This window comes from Phocoena sinus, chromosome 4 (assembly GCF_008692025.1).
Source record: "Phocoena sinus isolate mPhoSin1 chromosome 4, mPhoSin1.pri, whole genome shotgun sequence".
In the NCBI taxonomy this organism is placed as follows: domain Eukaryota; kingdom Metazoa; phylum Chordata; class Mammalia; order Artiodactyla; family Phocoenidae; genus Phocoena; species Phocoena sinus.
Window position 1 is genome coordinate 89242591 of NC_045766.1, and position 23871 is coordinate 89266461.

At 37.1% G+C, this 23871-nt stretch overlaps 1 protein-coding gene across 7 annotated transcripts in view; it reads right to left on the minus strand.

Moving 5' to 3' along the window:
* Positions 1 to 23871, minus strand: part of DZIP3 (DAZ interacting zinc finger protein 3) — a 119264-nt gene that overhangs the window by 71322 nt on the left and 24071 nt on the right. For 6 of the 7 annotated variants that reach the window (XR_004349735.1, XM_032631006.1, XM_032631010.1 and 3 more), the window contains exons 5-9: positions 21573 to 21689; positions 10501 to 10581; positions 9158 to 9282; positions 6388 to 6502; positions 648 to 767 (exon numbers count right to left, since the gene is read on the minus strand). Coding sequence is in view for 6 of the 7 variants with exons in the window: in XM_032631006.1 (XP_032486897.1) it covers positions 648 to 767; positions 6388 to 6502; positions 9158 to 9282; positions 10501 to 10581; positions 21573 to 21689 (558 nt within the window). In the remaining variant the exon portion in view is untranslated. Of the gene's footprint in view, positions 1 to 647; positions 768 to 6387; positions 6503 to 9157; positions 9283 to 10500; positions 10582 to 21572; positions 21690 to 23871 lie in introns of those variants that run through there. The other variant, XM_032631012.1, reaches the window with a different exon arrangement.

A 23871-nucleotide genomic window follows, 5' to 3' on the forward strand; every position in this document is an offset into this window, starting at 1 on the left:
CCTCCTTCCCATCTACGCCATTTGCTCTATACATCATGCTTTTCAACTCAGATTTCCAGTCTTGTAGAAGCAGTCAGATTTACACTGATGATCATATCTCAGCCTATCTTGTGATTTTCCACAGTCTTATTCTGATAGATCCAGGGAGAACTAGACTTGAAGTACTTTGATTGTTGAATTTCTTCAAATCAAGGCTGGTTATGTGTGTGTGTGTGTCCCACCCAAGGCCCATAGAAGAAATAATGATCCTTACTTAGTAACATAATTCTTGAGGAGTGACAACCTTTCTCCTTAGTAAAATGCTAATATTCTCAACCTGTAACATTTCTAACTATAAAGAATATTTTAGATAATTTCCATTATATGATTAAAATAGTATTTATTATAACTTCAGAAACTTGTGAATATACAAAAACCCTAGCAAAGCCAATTCATTCTTTTACTGGCTCAAAGGATATAAATATTTCCTGATCACAGTGAATCTAACCTCTGAGACATTCAAACAACTTCTCAACTGCATTATCACTGTAATTAAACTAAGTACTTTTTAAACAATATTTTGATGCATGATAATATAATAATTTTTATCTAAGTTTAACTTTACAATCACATTTTTAAAATACTCAGTTAATTGGTAATTACAGTACCTTATAATTGGTGTTCTTTAAAATGTCAGCTTCACAAGATCGCTCACAATCTAGATAACTGCAAATGGTCTGCTTCATTATATTACCCTCAGTTGTCTTGATGAAATTGTTAAGAAGGTCCTAAATTTTTAAAATAAAAATAAATCTCATGAATCAGTAATAAAAAGACTACAACACTTATCTTACCTTAAGTTATATGTCCATTTCATATCCTTTTTTGAAGGTGTTGTATATATATTTTTAAAATAGTTATAGAACCTATTTCCCTCATTCAAAGTAAACAATACATAGAAAGGCCCTAAATAAGAAATACTACACTTCTTATTGAATACAAACATGGAGAAAGGACAAAAGTCTATGTTCAAAGCTATATGTCTACTCTTCATTCTAACTCATAACACCTAGCATGTTCCTAACAAGAATTACTTGCTCTGATATAAATACAGAGAGACAACAAATCATTGGAAACCCAAGAAAGTCCTGGCTAGAACTGGACCCCAAGACACCAGGTTGGCAGTGGAACTACTGTAGTGGTGCAACAGGCTGCTCAGCCAGAAGGGGCAGAGGCAGGGTACAGAAGTATGTTTCCAGTGTTCAGAGTTACAACTTGGAATGCAATTTCCATATTTTAAAATGCTAGTTAACGTGTGAAACACGTTATCAAGTCTAAGTTATACAGGTCCTTAATAGTGTCCCTCAGAGAGACATACCCATATATATTGACGGTATGAGACATGATAAAATAAACCTCTACAGACTGTTTTACAAATCAAGTCATCATTCATAACATTTGTTTAATGGCATTCAGAATTTTATGAGGAATAAAAATGTTTTGACCAAGTTGACTAGAAAATTTTAAGTATCAAGAGAGAAATAAAGAAGCAGCGTTCAATGACCTATCAATATGAAAGTAGTATATCCTGTGAGGATAACCAACAGTCAAATGGAGATGCTGAAAACAAAGGGATAGGACTCATAGTAGGTATATAACTACTGTGGTTTCACAAATCTGACACTTAATAGTTCAATATTGATCTGTTGAGTCTCCTACCAAAATCTGTTCCTTGTTCCTTACTCCTCATCTTCTGCCTCAGTCACTGATATTCACTCATTCAATAAATATTTACTGAGTGCCTGTTATGGCCCGGTTGTTATGAATGTTAAGGGGTGTTAAGGATACAGCAGTGAACTTAGCAGGTTAATACTTAGTCCGCATGGGACTTACATCAATTTCATCTACCACAATCTATTTAGGTTCAAGCGAGTAGTCTTGAAGTCATCCATCGTATAATTATTCCATCACCCTGTACATGCAATATGTTAGCAAGTACTGTTGAGTCTTCTCCCAGAATATACTGCAAATTTTTCTAATTCTCTCTCCATTGCTACCACTCTATGTCTCACCTACATTACTGACTATGACAACTGCCTAACTGGTCTGCCTCTTCCTTGCCTACTGTGTTCAAAACACTCTGTGCAAAATAACAAAAGATCATTGTCAGTTCCTTGCTTAAAACTCTTCAATGGCTTCCCGCTACCTAAAACAAAATCCAGAACCCTTACCAAGACTGACTGCAAGGTCCTGCAGAACCTGCAGAATCTGAACCCCGTACACCTAGCCATCTCTGGTCCATCTCTTCACATTCATCTCTAGCCTCACTCACTATAAAATTCACGATTTTATATTCAAATTTGCTCTTCAAGGCCTGAGGGCCTTTTCCACATTGAATTCTGTTTACCTAGAATGCTCTTACCCAACTCTTTACAGAGCTAGTTCCATTCTCAACCTTCTGCTTCCAACTTAAATATCACCTCCCAGATAGGCCTTTCCTAACCACTACACATAGATATACATACACATTTATGCATATATACATATAGACAAATATGGATATATGCAGGTATACAAGTGTATGTCTGTGTGTTCTCTATTTTCTGTCCCAGTCCCTTGTTTTTCTTTAGAACACTAACTACAATTGGTAACTATTTTATTAATATTTTTTTACTTTCTGAACTCCTCCCTTACCATAAATACAGAAACTCTTCAAAGTCCTAAATTCTATAAGTCATATTTTACTATAATTTGATTATAACACCCCACTGTTTAAAAGTTTTGAGGGGTTTCACATGACCCTCAAGATACAGTCTGAGCTCCTTACTTGGTTTATAAAGCCTTACATGATCTAGCTAACATTACCTTTAACACTTACCTCTAAAATTCATGAAAAAAGGACAGGATATTATTTTTTTTTTTAAAAAGTAACATTCATAACAACAAGAAAACTCTTGGTAGATGATAGCTGAAATAATCATTGAAATAAAAAATTCAATAGAAGGATAGAAACAAGGGTAATGCTGAAAATAATAACAATATGAAGGGACACTCTCCTGCTAGGGTGCCAGCAACTCTAGGAGTACAATCTTCCCCCCAACAGGGTGAGTTCATTTAAGGAGACACATGAGGATAGGAGCAACTGGGGCAGGGCAGGCCTCTGGTGGTACTCATCTGAAACTCCTCAGTGCCAGATAAAGGGGTAAAGGCCAGCCCTCTAAGTTTTCTTAAAGAAAAACTAATCACAGTGTTTGGGAAGTAGGACTTTTGGTGGGCTGACAGGCATAGGCACCGCTTATAACAGATTAAGAACATGCTGGCCTAGAGCCAGAGCACGATCATGGAAGCATTCTGCTCTCCTGGACATTAAACCTTTAGCTATTGGATTTTAACTTAAGAAGTATGGAGAGAGAGGGCTGGAGGAGAGTCCAGGGCATCTGGAATGGTGGCTGGTTACCCAACTATTTTTGAAGCAGCCACTATTTTCCAAGCAGTATGGAAATATTTTAACATTATAAGAACTAATATGGGGCTTCCCTGGTGGCGCAGTGGTTTAGAGTCCGCCTGCCGATGCAGGGGACACGGGTTCGTGCCCCAGTCCGGGAAGATCCCACATGCCGCGGAGCGGCTAGGCCCGTGAGCCATGGCCGCTGAGCCTGTGCGTCCGGAGCCTGTGCTCCACAACGGGAGAGGCCACAGAGGTAAGAGGCCCGCATACCGCAAAAAAAAAAAAAAGAACTAATATGATAGCACTAGCGCATACTGGCTGAATATTAGCTCTATGCAAAAAAGATGAAGTTAAGAAAATATCCTAGGAAGTAGAACAAAAAGACAAAAAATTAGGGACTTCCCTGGTGGTCAGTGGTTAAGACTCCGTGCTCCCAATGCAGAGGGCCCTGGTTTGATCCCTGGTCTGGGAACTAGATCCCACATGCCGCAACTAAAGATCCCACATGCTGCAACTAAAGATCCCACATGCTGCAACTAAAGATCCCACATGCCACGGAAGACCAGGCACAGCCAAATAAATAAATAAATATTTTAAAAAGAAAAGACAAAAAATAAAAATTAGCAAAGAAATAAGAAAACCAGAAATTCAGTCCAGGATGTCAAGTATCTGAATAAAAGGCATTTCAAAGAGAAAAGAGAAAATGAAGAATAAATTATCAAATAAATAAAAAAAGAAAATGTCCCAGAACCAAAAAACATTAAGTTCAGAACACCAGGAATATACAGAATATCCTAAAAATTCCCAGAAAAAAAAATAGGTTATAACAAAAGATTGATAATCAGAACATCAAATTTCTCAAAAATACTACTGTTGGAAGTTAGAAGATAACAGAAACACAATTTTAAAAATTTAAGGAAAATGATTTTCAACCTACAATTTTATGCCCAGGCAATATATAAATAAAGTGTACAAAGAATAAATTATTTTGAGACTTGAAAGATCTCAAAAAATTTATCTCCCAAGCAAGTACCCTTTTCCAGGAAGCTGCTGGATGAGTTGCACCACCAAATCAAGGGATTATACCTAGAAAGAGGAAAACCTGAGATCCAAGAAATAGAGGATCTACAAAGGAAATGGGTGAGGGTATTCCCAGGAATAGAGTAAAGGGAAACCCTAACGCCAATTTAATAAAAACTTATAACTATTAGTAGGATGGGGAAGTGAAGTGTGTTGTGTGAAGGAGATGTATAAGGAAGCTACTAAACCCTCCTCTTCCACAGTGGAAGTCAAAAGATAACATCTAAGATGGAGAAATTTTTTAAATAGCAGTACAGCTTTTTCAAAATACAGGTAAATATCAAAGGAAAATGCCTAGAGGGTTGGAAGAAGTTACCCATAGTCAGGAACTACAATTAGAGATGATAAACCACAGACCATTAATTTTTAAGCCTTTTAATATTACTTGAAAAACTGCATACATGTATTACTTTGCATAAAATAAAAATAAGAAAGTTTGGATAAGAAATAAAAATATTTTAAAAGGAGAAGGAAAAAAAGAAAAACAACCAAGACCAGGTAGGGGCTGCTCCAGGTAAACACAGAAATTCAATATTTTTCCAAAATCTATAAAATTACTACTTTATTAGGTCAAAGTTAAAAGTCATATGATTATCCTGACCAACACCAAAGACTACCTACTTATTCTATTGATTACTGAGAGAGGTATTAAAATATTCCACTGTGACTGGGAAGTCTTCTATTTCTCCTTTTAGTTCTACCAGTTTTTGTCCCAGGTATTTTGAGGCTGTATTATTAGGTATATACAAACTTTGAGTTGTTATAGCTTCCTAGAAAACTGAATTTTTAATTTTTATAAAACATCCCTCTTTATTTTGAGGAATGCATTTGGCCTTAAAGTCAGCTAAAATATAAGGATCCAGAAAGGTTTAAAGTAAAAGTTTGGAAGAAGATATGTCATTCAAACGCTAACCAAAAGAAGCCGAGTGTAGCTATTTTCATATTAAACAAATAAAAAGTGACCAACATGGCTTATCAGATGAGTAAAAATTACCCAAAAGGTAAAAAATATCCAGAGGGTGTGGGGAAATGGAAACTCTCATAGTCTGTCTTAAGAATATAAACTGGTTACACACTTTCTGGGAGGAAATGTGGAAACATACACGAATAACTGTACAAGTGTATAAACACTTCACAATTCCACCTTTAGAAATTTATACTAAGGGAATGATGTGAGAAATACAAAAAGATCACTTTCCATAATAGTGAAAAACTAGAATGTTTAGGATAAACTAAATCTTCAATAGCAGGGAATTGGTTAAGCAAATTAAAAGCACAGTTTAAGATGGACTATGAAAAAATTATACTATATAATAATCTACTTGCTGGGAAATTCACAATAACATATATTTTCATACCATAAATCAATGTGTATAACATCACACCAATTTACTAAAAATAAAAGGTAAAGAGTGTTTATACATGTGTGTATGGAAAGATATAAATGAAAATACTAACAATGGTTTCTCCATTTGAAGAAATATATGGATGAATTTTACTTTTATCTTTGGCATTTTTACATTTTTTAATGTAAGCATTTAGTACTTTTAAAATTTAAATCAACAGCAAAATAATGAAAAATATAGTTAGAAAAAAGAAGTTAACTATTACACTTAGCTGTAGCCATGTGAAGTACTGGACTAGTACAGCTTTTAATCTTGTTATTTGGAAATGCTAACACATCCACCTCATTTCTCTACTTGTTGAATCATACTAACATTCTGCACTAGATAATGGAATCAAGGTTGTTCCTCATACAAAAAGCTAATGCCCAACAAAAGAATGTGTTTGCTATAGAATGACATAGTTAACATAAACTGCAGTTTATCAAAGATGATTCTGATTAGCCACAGATGAATTATTCTTAAATAATTTCTTACTTTAAAAGTTGTAGGTAAATCTTCATCTTCCATAGGATCTATGTCAAACCAATGATCATCTGTATCTCCTGTTTCTTGTAAGCTTTTATGAAATTCTAGCAGTCCTGCATTATATCTGCAAGGCATTTTAAAATAGGGTTCGTTTGAACAGGACTCTGTAAGTAGACAGTTTACCAATTAGACAACAAGCAACTCTTTTTTTTTTTTTTTTTTTTTGGTGGTAAGTAGGATGGTGATAACCTCTGGCATGCTATAGAAATACAAACACTAGGACTCTCACCTGTGGTAGATTGGGATGAAATACATGTGGAAGGGGAGGCAATAGATTATATAGTAGCTCAAGCTTGAACATTATGGGGGTCATGGTAATTAAAAGGACTGTAGAGTTGGCTGGCTTTTTTTTTTTACTGTCTTGGAAGCCTTGAAGAAAGAAAATGGCACAGGTCATCCAACTATTGACTCTGGACACAATGAAAGACAGAGGCCTCTGAGGGTACCATTTAAAGAGACCCTCATCTCCTACAGACATAAAGATAATCTGTGCTGAAAATCAGGCCCAGATTTAATCACAAAGTGGAACAAACTGCAAAAGAAACCAAATACACAGCCTCAACAGGACTACTACTATCAACTAAGGATACTCCGTGAAAGTTAAAAGGCCACTTTGGTAACGTTTCAAAAAACTTGACCAACTCTAAACATAAGAGCAGACCATGCTGAAAATGAGGCCCAGTATTTAATCACAAGAGTAGAACAACAGCAAAAACCAAAAGCATAGCCTCAAAAGAACTATTGTACTATCAGGACTCTGATAGGGAACAAGTAGACCATGCAAAAATATGATCTGAGGTACATGTCTCAAAAGATGATACTCTTCCTTCTCAAAATCCTCTCTTATATCTGCTCATTGCCTACAGACAAAAAAAAAAAAATCTAGGATCAAGTATAAGCAAAGCCTAAGTGGGAAAACAGAGGAAGAAAAAGCTTATTCACCATAAGCAGTGTAGAACTTGACTACTATGTACTGGCAGGAACATGTCTGGGAGTGGATCTTAAGAGTGCTGAACCCATGGTCAAATATATAGCTTGACAGGGAAATATATATTGATATGGGGCAACTCTTCCATAATTCAGCATTTACTTTCCTAGCAAGGACACCCAAAGCGAGTCCTAACATGCTGCTGAGAAGGCTACTTGAAGCTCAGAAACCACAATGGCCTCTAGTAATTGAGGTGGAAATGTTGAAAATTTCTTGGCAGAGTTTTAAAGAAAGCTCAGGGAGGTAAAGATGTTAGAATGGACTTACTGCATAAGACCATAGAATCCATCACTAGACAGTGTTCCCTAGAAAGGCCCAGAAGACATTCCATCCATTAATGTAATAAGAAATACAGAGTGAGAAGGACATCAGTGTCTTTGAGCAGCTCAGTGGTGGCTATTCTCTATAGGCTAGGGATGAAAGTAAATGACGCTGCCAGAAGACTGGGCTTTCTAGTGTTAATGATTTGGGAAACTGATTTTTTTCCAATGCCCATCAATAAGGAAAATAAACAGTAGTTCACATATCTGAGGAAAGGACAGCAGTACAGATTCTCTGTCTTGTCTTAGAGCTATGTTAATTCTCTCCACAATATAGACTAAGGGGATTCTGATCATCCTGACATTCTGCAAAACATCACACTGGCCAACTACATTGATGACATCACGCTAACAAACAGGAAGTGGGACATCTTCTGGACAGTAAAAACCAGGCATGCCAGAGGATAGAAGATCAACCTTACAAAGAATCAAGGAACTACCATATACGTGATGCTTTTAGGGATTCAATGGTTGGGCCCAGCAGTAATCCTTCATAAGGATTTGCATAAGTAAATTTTGCCTAATTCACCCTTCAGATCCCAGCCAAACATTATTTCCTCAAGGAGACTTTTCATTCCCAGAAAGACACTGGGGTTCCAATAAAGACTAATTTTTCATTATGTTTTCCTTCATAGCACTTTATCACATTTCATAATTGATTATTTATATAACTGATTATTTGATTAAGGTCTATAACATTCACTATACTGTCAGTTACATGAGGACAGGAACTATCTATTTTGTAAACCATTTTATCCCCAACACCTAAAGCAGTCTCTAAAATAGGATAAATGTTTAGCAAATAAAATGAATGAATGATGCTATAAATGGCTAAGGATCTACATATGGGAAGTGAACAGATGATCCATAAACATTCTCCTGTACAATTTCACTAAGTGTGTAATACCCAATACTTCCAGACTCAGAATTTGGACCCTTTCAATGAGTTATAAGCTCATTTATAACTTAAATACCTATTCCAAGTGGTGATAACATTAATAACTACAACCATTAATTATCTATTAAGAATAGCATTTTTGTGTCCTGGGCACTGTTAATCACTTTATGAGGTGGGCACTATTATTAGTTCCAAAGATAAGGCTTAGCAACATTAAATTTCCTAGAGTCATATATTAGATAAGTGGTAGAAAATGTATTTGCACCCAGGCCTATCAGACTCCAAAGCCTATGTTCCTAATGCCTATGCTATACCACCTTTTATTGCCATGGCCTGTTAAGTTTGATACTTAATATTCTCAAGTACATTAAAGAGATTATCTATAGAATCAGTGATGGAGAAAAGAATCAGCAGAGCACAAATGTCATGATCCCTGGTATGTACAAACTTTATTCCCATTACATAATGCTAAAAGTTGATAGGCAGGATCTACCCATTAATTAAAATCCTTACCTTTTCTGAGCACATCGAAGTAAACCACGTCCAAAATAAACTAAAGACATAAAGTTTTCACAAATTTCATTTTCTTGGATCACCATCTTCATCACCAGAAATTTATTCTCAGCTTCTATACAATCCTGTAGCAACATAAAGCTAGGTTTGGCTGATGTAAAAGTCATTATTTTCCTTTTACAATAAACAGTTATTTCCCAAACTGGAGAAGTTAGGGCAGCTTTAATATTGATCCAGTCATTTATTCATATCTCTAATACATCTCTGTATATAATCCCATAAATAATGTACTCAGTGCTTTAGTTATTTACAAAAGAACTAAAGATCTTTAACCAGTGTTTCAAAGTGAATATTAAAACAACAATATTTATATCTAAAACTGACAAATATTACTAGCCAAAATAAGGGCTCTTCTGATGACTATGGGAACATAGTTCTTTATAATTCTTCCTAATTTTTCATTCTAATTAGAGCACAAATCTTCCTAGTTTTTCAAATAGGAAATAAGTGACTTTTTGCCCACACATATAGTCTCTTTTGAGGAATGACAACCTTGATCATAAGCAATATAGGTTTAGAAGTAAACTACAGAATCAGTTCTAATAAATTTTAGTTATCATTATTAAAACAGGCACAGTAGCCCCGGTCTCCCTGGGAAAAAAACATGCTGCATGGTCTCATTTTAAAATATTCTCTAGCACATCACACTAAATAATTAGCATTATGTGAAATTATTTAAAGTGGAAATGTTTTCAGTTTGGTGCTTATAAATTCTACTTCACCTATTTAACAAGTCAGATTTATTTATTTATGAAACCAAGTAGAGAGTACAAATTTAGGAATACAAAAAGTAAAAGAGATATCAAGGCAGCAATTGAGAAATCATTAAAAATAAGAAAAAGAGAATTTAAATTTGTAAGGACCCTTAGAAATCACCTACTTACCTCCTAGATTTTTACTTCTGCACTTCACTTTATTTGATAAAGAATTTGAGGTAAAACTCACATTTTACAAAGAGGATAAGATAAAGACCAGAGAGATTAAACTACACTAAAAAATGGATTAAAATGTATTATATAAGTGAAAGAAGCTAAACAATTTTCTGTTTTATATAAGTATTTCAAAGATAAAGTTATAAGCTAACATTAAGTTTCCCCTACCAATATTTTTAGTTTCACAATATAGTCTCTAGCATAATTACTCTACATTTTCAATATATGACAGAAAAGTCACAGAGTGGTTTCAATTTTTAGAGAATGTCAAAAATCAACATTTTAATTTGTTAAAATGAAGTCAGTGTATGTGAAGAGATTTATAATGTGCAAATAACACATGCTACATACCTCTTTCTTTCCTCTTTCAGTGACTGCTACTCCATACAAAAATAGTAATGTCAAATAATAACCAATATTAATCTGATGTGCCTAAAAAGATAAAATATACTTTAGTTGATTATTTAGACTATGCTACTTTTTTACTGTAGAAAGCTTAATTAAATATCCTAGGCCTATTTAATAACTATTAAAAATAGTTAAAATTATCATTATATTGTCAGTCATCTAATAATCACTACAGAGAATTCATTTTAGATGTATTTAATAGTTTGACCCAGAAAACAGTCAGTAATCTCAAAATAAAACATTAGAGTTTGATCAAAGAAAATGAAAGCAAATGCCATCAAGATTTGTTATACTAAAACTTTCCAAAAAATTCTCTTTCTCTCATGATATTTTTGTATAGGAACACTTTAAATAATAACAAATACTACCATCCAGCTTAGAAAATACAATGATCTCTTAAATCAAAGTCTTTTATTGTCCACATGTGGGTTTTGTTATAACAGTATGAACACAAAGCTTATCACTTATTTAATGAAAAATTAAAACACAAATATTTCCTTCATTTGAAAATGGTCTATGACAAATTAGAGATGGAGAATAGATTAGGGGTTAGGGAAAGTGAGGAGGGTAAAGGGTGCATATGACTATAAAGGGGTAGCATAAGAGATTTTCATGGTGATGAAATAGTTTTATCCTGATTCCAGTAGTGGTTACAAACATATACACTTGTGATAAAATGGGACAGAACTACACACACCTGTGCATAAAAAAACTTATCACAGCTGACCTGAGAATGTTATCCTTAGAAAGGTCTGCTTGCAAGGCTGACCCTCGGCCGGTATCTGTAAATCTGGATTTCAAGAGTGTTCCCACTGTTCTCTGACAGGGGTGTCTCACTGTTCCTAGACTGTTTGTGCCAACTATGTGATTTATGCTGAGCACCAGGAAGTTTCTTCTGGGAATCTGAAATTTTGATACATGTTAGGCAGAGGGTGCCTACATGACCAACCCCCAATAAAAATCTTGAGCCCTGATTCTCTAATGGACATCCCTGGGCAGAAATATCTCTCTCACACACACACAGACACACACACACACAACCACAGACACACACTGCTGCATTTTTGTTGCAAAGGAGGGAAAGAACGAATGTACTCTGTGTAACCCCTCATGGAAGGGAGAAAACATAAGGAAGCCTGAAGATGGATTCCTCTAGACGCTGCCTACGTTATGTTTTGACCATTATAGTCTGGGTGTGTATCTTTATATCTTTACTATATAATTGCAATAAATCTCAACATGAGTACAACTATATACTGAGTCCCACGAGTCCTTCTGAACACGGGAGTTGGAGACCCCTGACACAACACCCACTGTACCAATGTCAACTTCCTGGTTTTGATAATATATTGTTATGAAGATGTAACTACTGAGGGAACCTGCCTGAAGGGTACACCAGGACCTCTCTGTACTTTTCTATTGTACAAAGTTATATTTTTGCAACTTCTCTGCATCTAAAATTATCTCAAAATAAAAAGTTAAATGGGAAGATGGCAGGAGTAAGACGCGGAGATCACCTTTCTCCCCACAGATACACCAGAAATACATCTACACGTGGAACAACTCCTACAGAACACCTACTGAATGCTGGCAGGTGACCTCAGACCTCCCAAAAGGCAAGAAACTCGCCACGCACCTGGGCAGGGCAAAAGAAAAAAACAGAGACAAAAGAATAGGGATGAGACATGCACCAGTGGTAGGGAGCTGTGAAGGAGGAAAGGTTTCCACACACTATGCCCTTCGCGGGCGGAGACTGCGGGTGGCGGAGGGGGGAGCTTCGGGGCCGCAGAGGAGAGCACAGCAACAGGGGTGCGGAGGGCAAAGTGTGGAGATTCCCGCCGGGCACTCACCAGCCTGAGAGGCTTGTCTGCTCACCCGCTGGGGCGGGCGGGGTTGCGAGCTGAGGCTCGGGCTTTGATCGGAGCGCAAGGAGAGGACTGGGGTTGGCTGCGTGAACACAGCCTGAAGGGGTTAGTGCACCACGGCTAACCGGGAGGGAGTCCGGGAAAAGGTCTGGAGCTGCCGAAGAGGCAAGAGACTTTTTCTTCCCTCTTTGTTTCCTGGTGCGCGAGGAGAGGGGATTAAGAGTGCTGCTCAAAGGAACTCCAGAGACGGGCGCGAGCCGCAGCTAAAAGCACGGACCCCAGAGACGGGCGCGAGCCGCGGCTAAAAGCGTGGACCCCAGAGACGGGCATGAGACGCTAAGACTGCTGCTGCTGCCACCAAGGGGCCTGTGTGCGAGCATAGGTCACTATCCACACCCCCCTTCTGGGGAGCCTGTGCAGCCCGCCACCGCCAGGTTCCCGGGATCCAGGGACAACTTCCCGGGAGAACGCACGGCGGGCCTCAGGCTGGTGCAACATCACGCTGGCCTCTGACGCCGCAGGCTCGCCCCGCACTCCGTGCACCTCTCTCCCCCCGGCCTGAGTGAGCCAGAGCCCCCGAATCAGCGGCTCCTTTAACCCCATTCTGTCTGAGCAAAAAACAGATGCTCTCCAGCGACCTACATGCAGAAGCAGGGCCAAATCCAAAGCTGAGCCCCTGGGAGCTGTGAGAACAAAGAAGAGAAAGGGAAATCTCTCCCAGCAGCCTCAGAAGCAGCGGATTAAAGCTCCACAATCAACTTGATGTACCCTGCATCTGTGGAATACATGAATAGACAACGAGTCATCCCAAATTGAGGAGGTGGACTTTGAGAGCAAGATTTATGATTTTTTCCTTTTTCCTCTTTTTGTGAGTGTGTATGTGTATTCTTCTGTGTGAGATTTTGTCTGTATAGCTTTCCTTCCACCATTTGTCCTAAGGTTCTATCAGTCCATTTTTTTAAAATATTTTTTTCTCTTAATAATAATTATTATTATATTTTGTGGTACGCGGGCCTCTCACTGTTGTGGCCTCTCCGGCTGCGGAGCACAGGCTCCGGACGCGCAGGCTCAGCGGCCATGGCTCATGGGCCCAGCCGCTCCGCGGCATGTGGGATCTTCCCCGACCGGGGCACGAACCCGTGTCCCCTGCATCGGCAGGTGGACTCTCAACCACTGCGCCACCTGGGAAGCCCTCATAATTATTTTTTAATTTAATAACTTTGTTATCTTTTACTTTATCTTCTTTCTTTCTTTCTTTTTTCCTTCCTTCCCTCCTTTCTTCCTTCCTTCCTCCCACCATCCCTCCCTCCCTCCTTTCTTTCTTTCCTTCTTTTCTTCTTGCTTCTTTCCTTCCTTCCTTCCTTCCTCCCTCCCTCCCTTTCTTTCTTTCTTTCTTCCTACTTCTACTAATTCTTTCTCTCTACTTTTTCTCCCTTTTATTCTGAGCCGTGTGGATGAAAGGCTCTTGGTGCTGCAGCCAGGAGTCAGTGCTGTGCCTCTGAGGTGGGAAAGCCAACTTCAGAACACTGGTCAACAAGAGACCTCCCAGCTCCACATAATATCAAACGGCAAAAATCTCCCAGATATCCCCATCTCAACATCAGCACCCAGCTTCATTCAACAACCAACAAGCTACAGTACTGGACACCCTATGCCAAACAACTAGCAAAACAGGAATGCAACCCCACCCATTAGCAGAGAGGCTGCCTAAAATCATAATATGTCCACAGACACCCCAAAACACACCACCAGACGTGGACCTGCCCACCAGAAAGACAAGATCCAGCCCCATCCACCAGAACACAGGCACTAGTCCCCTCCACCAGGAAGCCTACACAACCCACTGAATCAACCTTAGCCACTGGGGACAGACATCAAAAACAACGGGAACTATAAACCTGCAGCCTGCAAAAAGGAGACCCCAAACACAGTAAGATAAGCAAAATGAGAAGACAGAAAAACACACAGCAGATGAAGGAGCAAGATAAAAACACACCAGACCTAACAAATGAAGAGGAAATAGGCAGTCTACCTGAAAAAGAATTCAGAATAATGATAGTAAAGATGATCCAAAATCTTGGAAAAAGAATAGACAAAATGCAAGAAACATTTAACAAGGATGTAGAAGAACTAAAGATGAAACAAACAATGATGAACAACACAATAAATGCAATGAAAAATACTCTAGATGGGATCAATAGCAGAATAACTGAGGCAGAAGAACAGAGAAGTGACCTGGAAGATAAAATAGTGGAAATAACTACTGCAGAGCAGAATAAAGAAAAAAGAATGAAAAGAACTGAGGACAGTCTCAGAGACCTCTGGGACAACATTAAACGCACCAACACTTAAATTATAGGGGTTCCAGAAGAAGAAGAGAAAAAAAAAGGACTGAGAAAATATTTGAAGAGATTATAGTTGAAAACTTCCCTAATATGGGAAAGGAAATAGTTAATCAAGTCTAGGAAGCACAGAGAGTCTCATACAGGATAAATCCAAGGAGAAATACACCAAGACACATATTAATCAAACTGTCAAAAATTAAATACAAAGAAAGCATATTAAAAGCAGCAAGGGAAAAACAACAAATAACACACAAGGGAATCCCCATAAGGTTAACAGCTGATCTTTCAGCAGAAACCCTACAAGCCAGAAGGGAGTGGCAGGACATGCTGAAACTGATGAAAGAGAAAAACCTGCAACCAAGATTACTCTACCCAGCAAGGATCTCACTCAGATTTGATGGAGAAATTAAAACATTTACAGACAAGCAAAAGCTGAGAGAGTTCAGCACCACCAAACCAGATTTACAGTAAATGCTAAAGGAACTTCTCTAGGAAAGAAACACAAGAGAAGGAAAAGACCTACAATAACGAACTCAAAACAATTTAGAAAATGGGAATAGAAACATACATATCGATAATTACCTTAAATGTAAATGGACTAAATGCTCCCACCAAAAGACACAGATTGGCTGAATGGATACAAAAACAATACCCATATATATGCAGTCTACAAAGGACCCACTTCAGACCTAGAGACACATACAGACTGAAAGTAAGGGGATGGGAAAACATATTCCATGCAAATGGAAACCAAAAGAAAGCTGGAGTCGCAATTCTCATATCAGACAAAATAGACTTTAAAATAAAGACTATTACAAGAGACAAAGAAGGACATAATGATCAGGGGATCGATCCAAGAAGAAGATATAACAATAGTAAATATTTATGTACCCAACATAGAAGCACCTCAATACACAAAGCAAATACTAACAGCCATAAAAGGGGAAATGGACAGTAACACAGTCATAGTAGGGGACTTTAACATCCCACTTTCACCAATGGACAGATCATCCAAAATGAAAATAAATAAGGAAACACAAGCTTTAAATGATACATTAAACAAGATGGACTTAACTGATATGTATAGGACACTCCATCTAAAAACAACAGAATACACATTTTTCTCAAGTGCTCATGGAACATTCTCCAGGATAGATCATATCTTGGGTCACAAATCAAGCCTTGGTAAATTTAAGAAAACTGAAATTGTATCAAGTATCTTTTCCGACCACAACGCCATAAGACTAGATACCAATTACAGGAAAAGATCTGTAAAAAATGCAAACACATGGAGGTTAAACAATACACTACTTAATAACGAAGTGATCACTGAAGAAATCAAAGAGGAAATAAAAAAATACCTAGAAACAAATGACAATGGAGACATGACGACACAAAACCTATGGGATGCAGCAAAAGCAGTTCTAAGAGGGAAGTTTATAGCAATACAAGCCCACCTTAAGAAACAGGAAACATCTCGAATAAACAACCTAACCTTGCACCTAAAGCAATCAGACAAAGAAGAACAAAAAAAAAAACCAAAGTTAGCAGAAGGAAAGAAATCATAAAAATCAGATCAGAAATAAATGAAAAAGAAATGAAGGAAATGATAGCAAAGATCAAAAAAACTAAAAGATGGTTCTTTGAGAAGATAAACAAAATAGATAAACCATTAGCCAGACTCATCAAGAAAAAAAGGGAGAAGACTCAAATCAATAGAATTAGAAATGAAAAAGGAGAAGTAACAACTGACACTGCAGAAATACAAAAGATCATGAGAGATTACTACAAGCAACTCTATGCCAATAAAATGGACAACCTGGAAGAAATGGACAAATTCTTAGAAATGCACAACCTGCCAAGACTGAATCAGCAAGAAACAGAAAATATGAACAGACCAATCACAAGCACTGAAATTGAAACTGTGATTAAAAATCTTCCAACAAACAAAAGCCTAGGACCAGATGGTTTCACAGGCGAATTCTATCAAACATTTAGAGAAGAGCTAACACCTATCCTTCTCAAACTCTTCCAAAATATAGCAGAGTGAGGAACACTCCCAAATTCATTCTACGAGGCCACCATCACCTTGATACCAAAACCAGACAAGGATGTCACAAAGAAAGAAAAGTACAGGCCAATATCACTGATGAACATAGATGCAAAAATCCTCAACAAAATACTAGCAAACAGAATCCAACAGCATATTAAAAGGATCATACACCATGATCAAATGGGGTTTATTCCAGGAATGCAAGGATTCTTCAATATACGCAAATGAATCAATGTGATAAACCATATTAACAAAGTGAAGGAGAAAAACCATATGATCATCTCAATAGATGCAGAGAAAGCTTTTGACAAAATTCAACAACCATTTATGATAAAAACCCTGCAGAAAGTAGGTATAGATGGCACTTTCCTCAACATAATAAAGGCCACCACATATGACAAACCCACAGCCAACATCATCCTCAATGGTGAAAAACTGAAAGCATTTCCACTAAGATCAGGAACAAGACAAGGTTGCCCACTCACCACTCTTATTCAATATAGTTTTGGAAGTTTTAACCACAGCAATCAGAGAAGAAAAGGAAATAAAAGGAATCCAAATCGGAAAAGAAGAAGTAAAGCTGTCACTGTTTGCAGATGACATGATAGTATACATAGTGAATTCTAAAGATACTACCAGAAAACTACTAGAGCTAATCAATGAATTTGGTAAAGTTGCAGGATACAAAATTAATGCACAGAAATCTTTTGCATTCCTATACACTAATGATGAAAAATCTAAAAGTGAAATCAAGAAAACACTCCCATTTACCATTGCAACAAAAAGAATAAAATATCTAGGAATAAACCTACCTAAGGAGACAAAAGACCTGTATGCAGAAAATTATAAGACACTGATGAAAGAAATTAAAGATGATACAAATAGATGGAGAGCTATACCATGTTCTTGGATTCGAAGAATCAACATTGTAAAAATGACTCTACTCCCCTAAGCAATCTACAGATTCAATGCAATCCCTATCAAACTACCACTGGCATTTTTCACAGAACTAGAACAAAAATTTTCACAATTTGTATGGAAACACAAAAGACCCCGAATAGCCAAAGCAATATTGAGAACGAAAAACGGAGCTGGAGGAATCAGGCTCCCTGACTTCAGACTATACTATAAAGCTACAGTAATCAAGACAGTATGGTACTGGCACAAAAACAGAAAGATAGATCAATGGAACAGGATAGAAAGCCCAGAGATGAATCCACACACATATGGTCACCTTATCTTTGATAAAGGAGGCAGGAATGTACAGTGGAGAAAGGACAGCCTTTTCAATAAGTGGTGCTGGGAAAACTGGAGAGCTACATGTAAAAGTATGAGATTAGATTACTCCCTAACACCATACACAAAAACAAGCTCAAAATGGATTAAAGACCTAAATGTAAGGCCAGAAACTATCAAACTCTTAGAGGAAAACATAGGCAGAACAATCTATGACATAAATCACAGCAAGATCCTTTTTGACCCACCTCCTAGAGAAATGGACATAAAAACAAAAATAAACAAATGGGACCCAATGAAACTTCAAAGCTTTTGCACAGCAAAGGAAACCATAAACAAGACCAAAAGACAACCCAAATGAAGCAACTGACAAAGGATTAATTTCCAAAATTTACAAGCAGCTCATGCAGCTCAATAACAAAAAAACAAACAACCCAATCCAAAAATGGGCAGAAGACCTAAACAGACATTTCTCCAAAGAAGATATACAGAATGCCAACAAACACATGAAAGAATGCTCAACATCATTAATCATTAGGGAAATGCAAATCAAAACAACAATGAGATATCATCTCACACCCGTCAGAATGGCCATCATCAAAAAATCTAGAAACCGTAAATGCTGGAGAGGGTGTGGAGAAAAGGGAACACTCCTGCACTGCTGATGGGAATGTGAATTGGTACAGCCACTATGGAGAACAGTATGGAGGTTTCTTAAAAAACTACAAAGAGAACTACCATACGACCCAGCAATCCCACTACTGGGCACATACCCTGAGAAAACCGTAATTCAAAAAGAGTCATGTACCAAAATGTTCATTGCAGTTCTATTTACAATAGCCAGGAGATGGAAACAACCTAAGTGCCCATCATCGGATGAATGGATAAAGAAGATGTGGCATATATATACAATGGAATATTACTCAGCCATAAAAAGAAACGAAATTGAGCTATTTGTAATGAGGTGGATAGACCTAGAGTCTGTCATACAGAGTGAAGTAAGTCAGAAAGAGAAAGACAAATACTGTATGCTAACACATATATATGGAATTTAAGAAAAAAAAATGACATGAAGAACCTAGGGGTAAGACAGGAATAGAGACACAGACCTACTGGAGAACAACTTGAGGATATGGGGAGGGGGAAGGGTGAGCTATGACAAAGCGAGAGAGAGGCATGGACATATATACACTACCAAACGTAAGGTAGATAGCTAGTGGGAAGCAGCCGCATAGCACAGGGATATCAGCTCGGTGCTTTGTGACCGCCTGGAGGGGTGGGATAGGGAGGGTGGGAGGGAGGAAGATGCAAGAGGGAAGAGATATGGGAACATATGTATATGTATAACTGATTCACTTTGTTATAAAGCAGAAACTAACACACCATTGTAAAGCAATTATACCCCAATAAAGGTGTTAAAAAAATAAGTTAAATGTCTTTGGAGAAAAATATTGTTCATTCTTTTCATAAGCCCTATACTGACTAAAAGTATAATGGCCAACGGTATATATTTATAACTGGTTGGGGTTAGGAGTTTAGCTTCAAACTAATTCCAGTGGAAATACACATGTATGTTTATTATCAATGGGCCAAGTGAGTTTATAAACACAAACTCCCCTGTAACATCTGATTGGTTTCCATCTTAAACTTCCTATCTCTGCAGAGGCTCTGAAGCCAACACTACATGGGTTTGTATCTTGACTCCACTACTTACTACTTGATGAATTAAGCAAATTAGTTAACCTCCGTGCCCTAGTTTCTAATCTGTAAAATGGGAATAATGAGATGGGTTGCTTGTGAAGACTAAATAAACTAATCCTTACTAAGTGCTTAGAACAGTGTCTGCTTTATAGCAAACACTAATAGGTGTGAACTATTATTTTGTAACTTTTAAAAACCTAGCTTCATTAAAACTACAACAAAGTTCTTGTCTCATACAATTCTAAACAAAAAGAGCATTTGAGAACAAGATAAGATGCATAATTGTGGTAATGCTATCATTAGATGTAGAATGTAAAGAATTTAAAGATGCAAGTGGTACATTTCTAACCTAAAGGCCCTGCCCTTTCCTTCCTACCTTCCCCCCATTAACAGAGAGTATCCCAGGTACTGGAACTAAATGTATATAGAGATGTTACTGGCAGCTGTCCCCCACCCCCACCCTACTGCCACTTCCTAAAAGGTTGCCTCGCCTCTCCCGGTGGCCTTGAGGAAGAGAGAGAAACATCTGGATATAGCAGTAGGCTGCTCTGATTGTGACAATTCTGATTCTGCTCACAAGTGCCAACAACAGAGGAAACTTTTCCATTCTTAGTGTAAGACTCATCTTTGAAGTAATGCCTAAGTAGAGAAGGCTAAGCAATCAGCATTTGCTAATGCTGAGTTTATAGTGATTTATTTCACTGCTTAGCAACCTGGTCACTGGGAGAAATAGCAGTCTGCAGCATCCCAGAAGTTCTTGGGATTACATGTTGATGCAAACTACTTTTCTTTGTTCCCTCTTTTGACTCCATCTAGAATTCCTTTAGGGTAGTATATATACCTCTTAGAACCTGACCTGAGAATCCTAAAAAAGGATGATTTTTCTATCTCTTTGTATACTATTATAATGTGGGATGTGGTGTCTTAGGCTACTTTGTTTGATGCCTGGGTAGGCCATTCTTGAAGATAGCTCTAATCCATCTTCTACATGTGTGCAAAACTTAGTGTATTTTACTGATCCAAATTATTCAAAGGACTGATTTTTCCTTTTATGTCCTTACTATTGGTTCTTATTTTTGATGCAATGTTTACTTTTCCTCAGATTTTTCTCTATTTCTGAAGTATCATTTGACCTTGAACATATAAGTATGTCTTGTCAATTTTATCTCACATGATTACTCAATAATAGATGACAGAAGTTCCAATTTTTACAAATACAGAAATATAAGTAGAATTACATATAGAATGGATAAACAACAAGGTCCTACTGTATAGCACAAAGAACCATATTCAATATCCTGAGATAAACCGTAATGGAAAAGAATATAAAAAAGAATGTATATATATGTATACCTGAATCACTTTGCTGTACAGCAGAAATTAACACAAAATTGTAAATCAACTATACTTCAATTTAAAAAACAGAAATATCAGTAAAAAGAGGAGCTGATTATCAATTAGGGGGAAAGGAAGGAGTCGTTTTTAAAGTTCATGACTCTCCATTTCTAATTGGGAAAGCCCATTTTTAGGGCTTTCAGAAAGTTCAAGTTTACTCTAGAAAGTTCAAGTTTCTCTATTTAAGATGAACAATGTTATGGTAGGAAAGGAAACTAGAATCGGCTCATTAAAGAGAAGCAGTCATAAGAAAGTACAAGACATGTGAAAGAAATCAATCTATGTATACTTTTCTCTAGAGGTAAATGAGGAAAATACAAATTGGCCTACACCTTAAAATAAGCATACACTGACTGTTCTCTCATTGAAAAAATGTTGTCCAATTCCATTATTTCAAACTTTCAAAAAGAAAACACTTACAGTATAATTAGTAGCTTGAATGTTCCTAAGTGCTGCTTCCAGTTGTGTTATTAAGAAACGTAAAGTCAAAGCAGGAACAATTTCCTCCCCATTTTGGCTGTTGGCTGCAACTTCTCTCTGTGGAAAATAATTTGGTTGAAAATTTCCTTAAGTTAGAGCAAATATCAACATTTATTTTTATTATACAAATAATACATGCTCATTGTAGAAAATTTGGAGAATAAAGATGACTTTTTAAAAAATCCACATGACCTAGATAAAATTGTTCTCATATTTGTTTGTTTTTGAGTAGTTCAACAAATCATCTTTGTAACTACTTCCTCAAGATACTAAAAAGCACTCCTATGCTTGCTGAAGGGTTGGCAATGTCCACTCCTACTTCAGAGGAAAGTCATAATCCCACTTCATTCTCATACCTTCTATTCTCTAACATAGCTAAAAATCTTCATTCCAGCCCTGAATCTCTGGTAAATAGGAATGCTGGCTTTAAAAATACCAACACCAAGGCAAACCATCTTATGCTGTCATCTAATTTGAACCAAGTTAATATATGATTTATTATGTACCATAGTTTATTTACATAGATGAAATGAAAGGAATTAACTATGTCTTATCTTTGTGTCCATTCCCCAATGCCTTGTACCCATAAATGCTTGGCTTAAATTACATTATTTGTTTAATGATGTATTATCTATGTGGGAAATTTAATCTACACTTTCTTAACTTGGTTTCCAGTATACAATACTTCCCCGTTTTCCTCCTAGCCTAACTAGATACTTTACTTCAGTCTCTGTAACACTTTATTTAATGAACCTCTTCTCTATCAACACACATTCCCTAGATAAAGTAATCCACTGTCATCTTTTTAAACAGCGTCTACACACTGACAGTTTTCCAAATTTATATTTCGAGCTCAGAACTATCACCTGAATTCCAGACTCATGTATCCAACCATATACTCAACAATATCTCTTGAATTTGAATAGGTATATAAAACATAACACTGAAGTTCCACCTTTGCCAAACAGTTTAGGTAGTTTCAGAGCAATATTCTCAACAAGAACTAAAAAAGCTAGATAAAATACAGAAAAAAACTTTTTTTGTTTGGAAAGCTACCAAGGCACTGAAAATCTCTGGGGCCAACATGCAATAGAGGAGGAAGGCCCAGAGACAGCAGACTGACTTTTGGAGCCACTTATCTCCTTAAGGCAATTGCTGTATTCAGTTATGGCTGAGAGGCTGAAATGCTAGACAGAGCTTTCCACAAAGCTGCAGAGCTACAGGGAAAATTGGAGTGTATGACCTATCAAGGAAGAGGGGCTCTGGTGAACACCTTATTCTTTTGGTTGGGACCCTGAAGAAATTTACCCTTAGAGTCAAAGTGTCTGTTTTGGTTCCAGTTGGAAGCAGACCCTAACACAAGGATTTGTATGCAAGTAGTTTATTTGAGAGGTGCAGAGAGCAACGGTAGTGGAGTGGAGAAGGGCATCAGGGAAGAGAAAGCAAGCTTTAAATTAACAGGTGTGTTATTAAGCTAGTTACCCACAGTGGATGACTAGGGTTAATACAACAGAAAAACATTGAAAAATTTAAGCCTCAGTATTATCCAACTTAAGGGGAGAGAGAACTGGGATATTTATGTAATAATTCCCAAGGTTTATTGACTGAGTGCTTTCTGAGGTAAGGGGGGAGTATTAATTCCTTAGGATCTCTAAACTGCCATGAGAATTACAGCCTTCTGCAGTTCCAGAAAAAAAAAAAAAAAAAAAAGAAAGGCCTGAAGTATAGAGATGTATATATGAAAACTGGAAACTGTCCAGAGTATACTGAAATGATAGAGTTCAAGGGGCCAAGGGGTATGGGCAGGGCACTGACAGTATCTGCTACAAAGGGTAAACCACAAATAGACTCTTCTTCACAGAACAGAAGTAAAGCTTGGAGTCATCTCAGTCCCTAGTTGAATTAAGTGATCTGCAAGAAAAGCACAAATAAGCAAGATTTTGTCCTATTTTCCTAGTTCTTCTCAAAAGAAGGTTGCTCTAAACCAACCCAGGCAGCCACTGCAAGTAGCAGAATTCTGTATTATCCTTTAGATGACTATGGAATTTAAAAATAATTTTATTGAGTTATAATTAACATATTTCAAGGTATACAACATAGTGATTTGACATTTTTCTTATGACATCATCATGAAATGATCGCTGCAATAAAACCAGTTAACATCCATCATTATATGAACTTTTTATAATATTATTGACTATGTTCCCTAGGTATATATTATATCCCCTTGACTTATTTA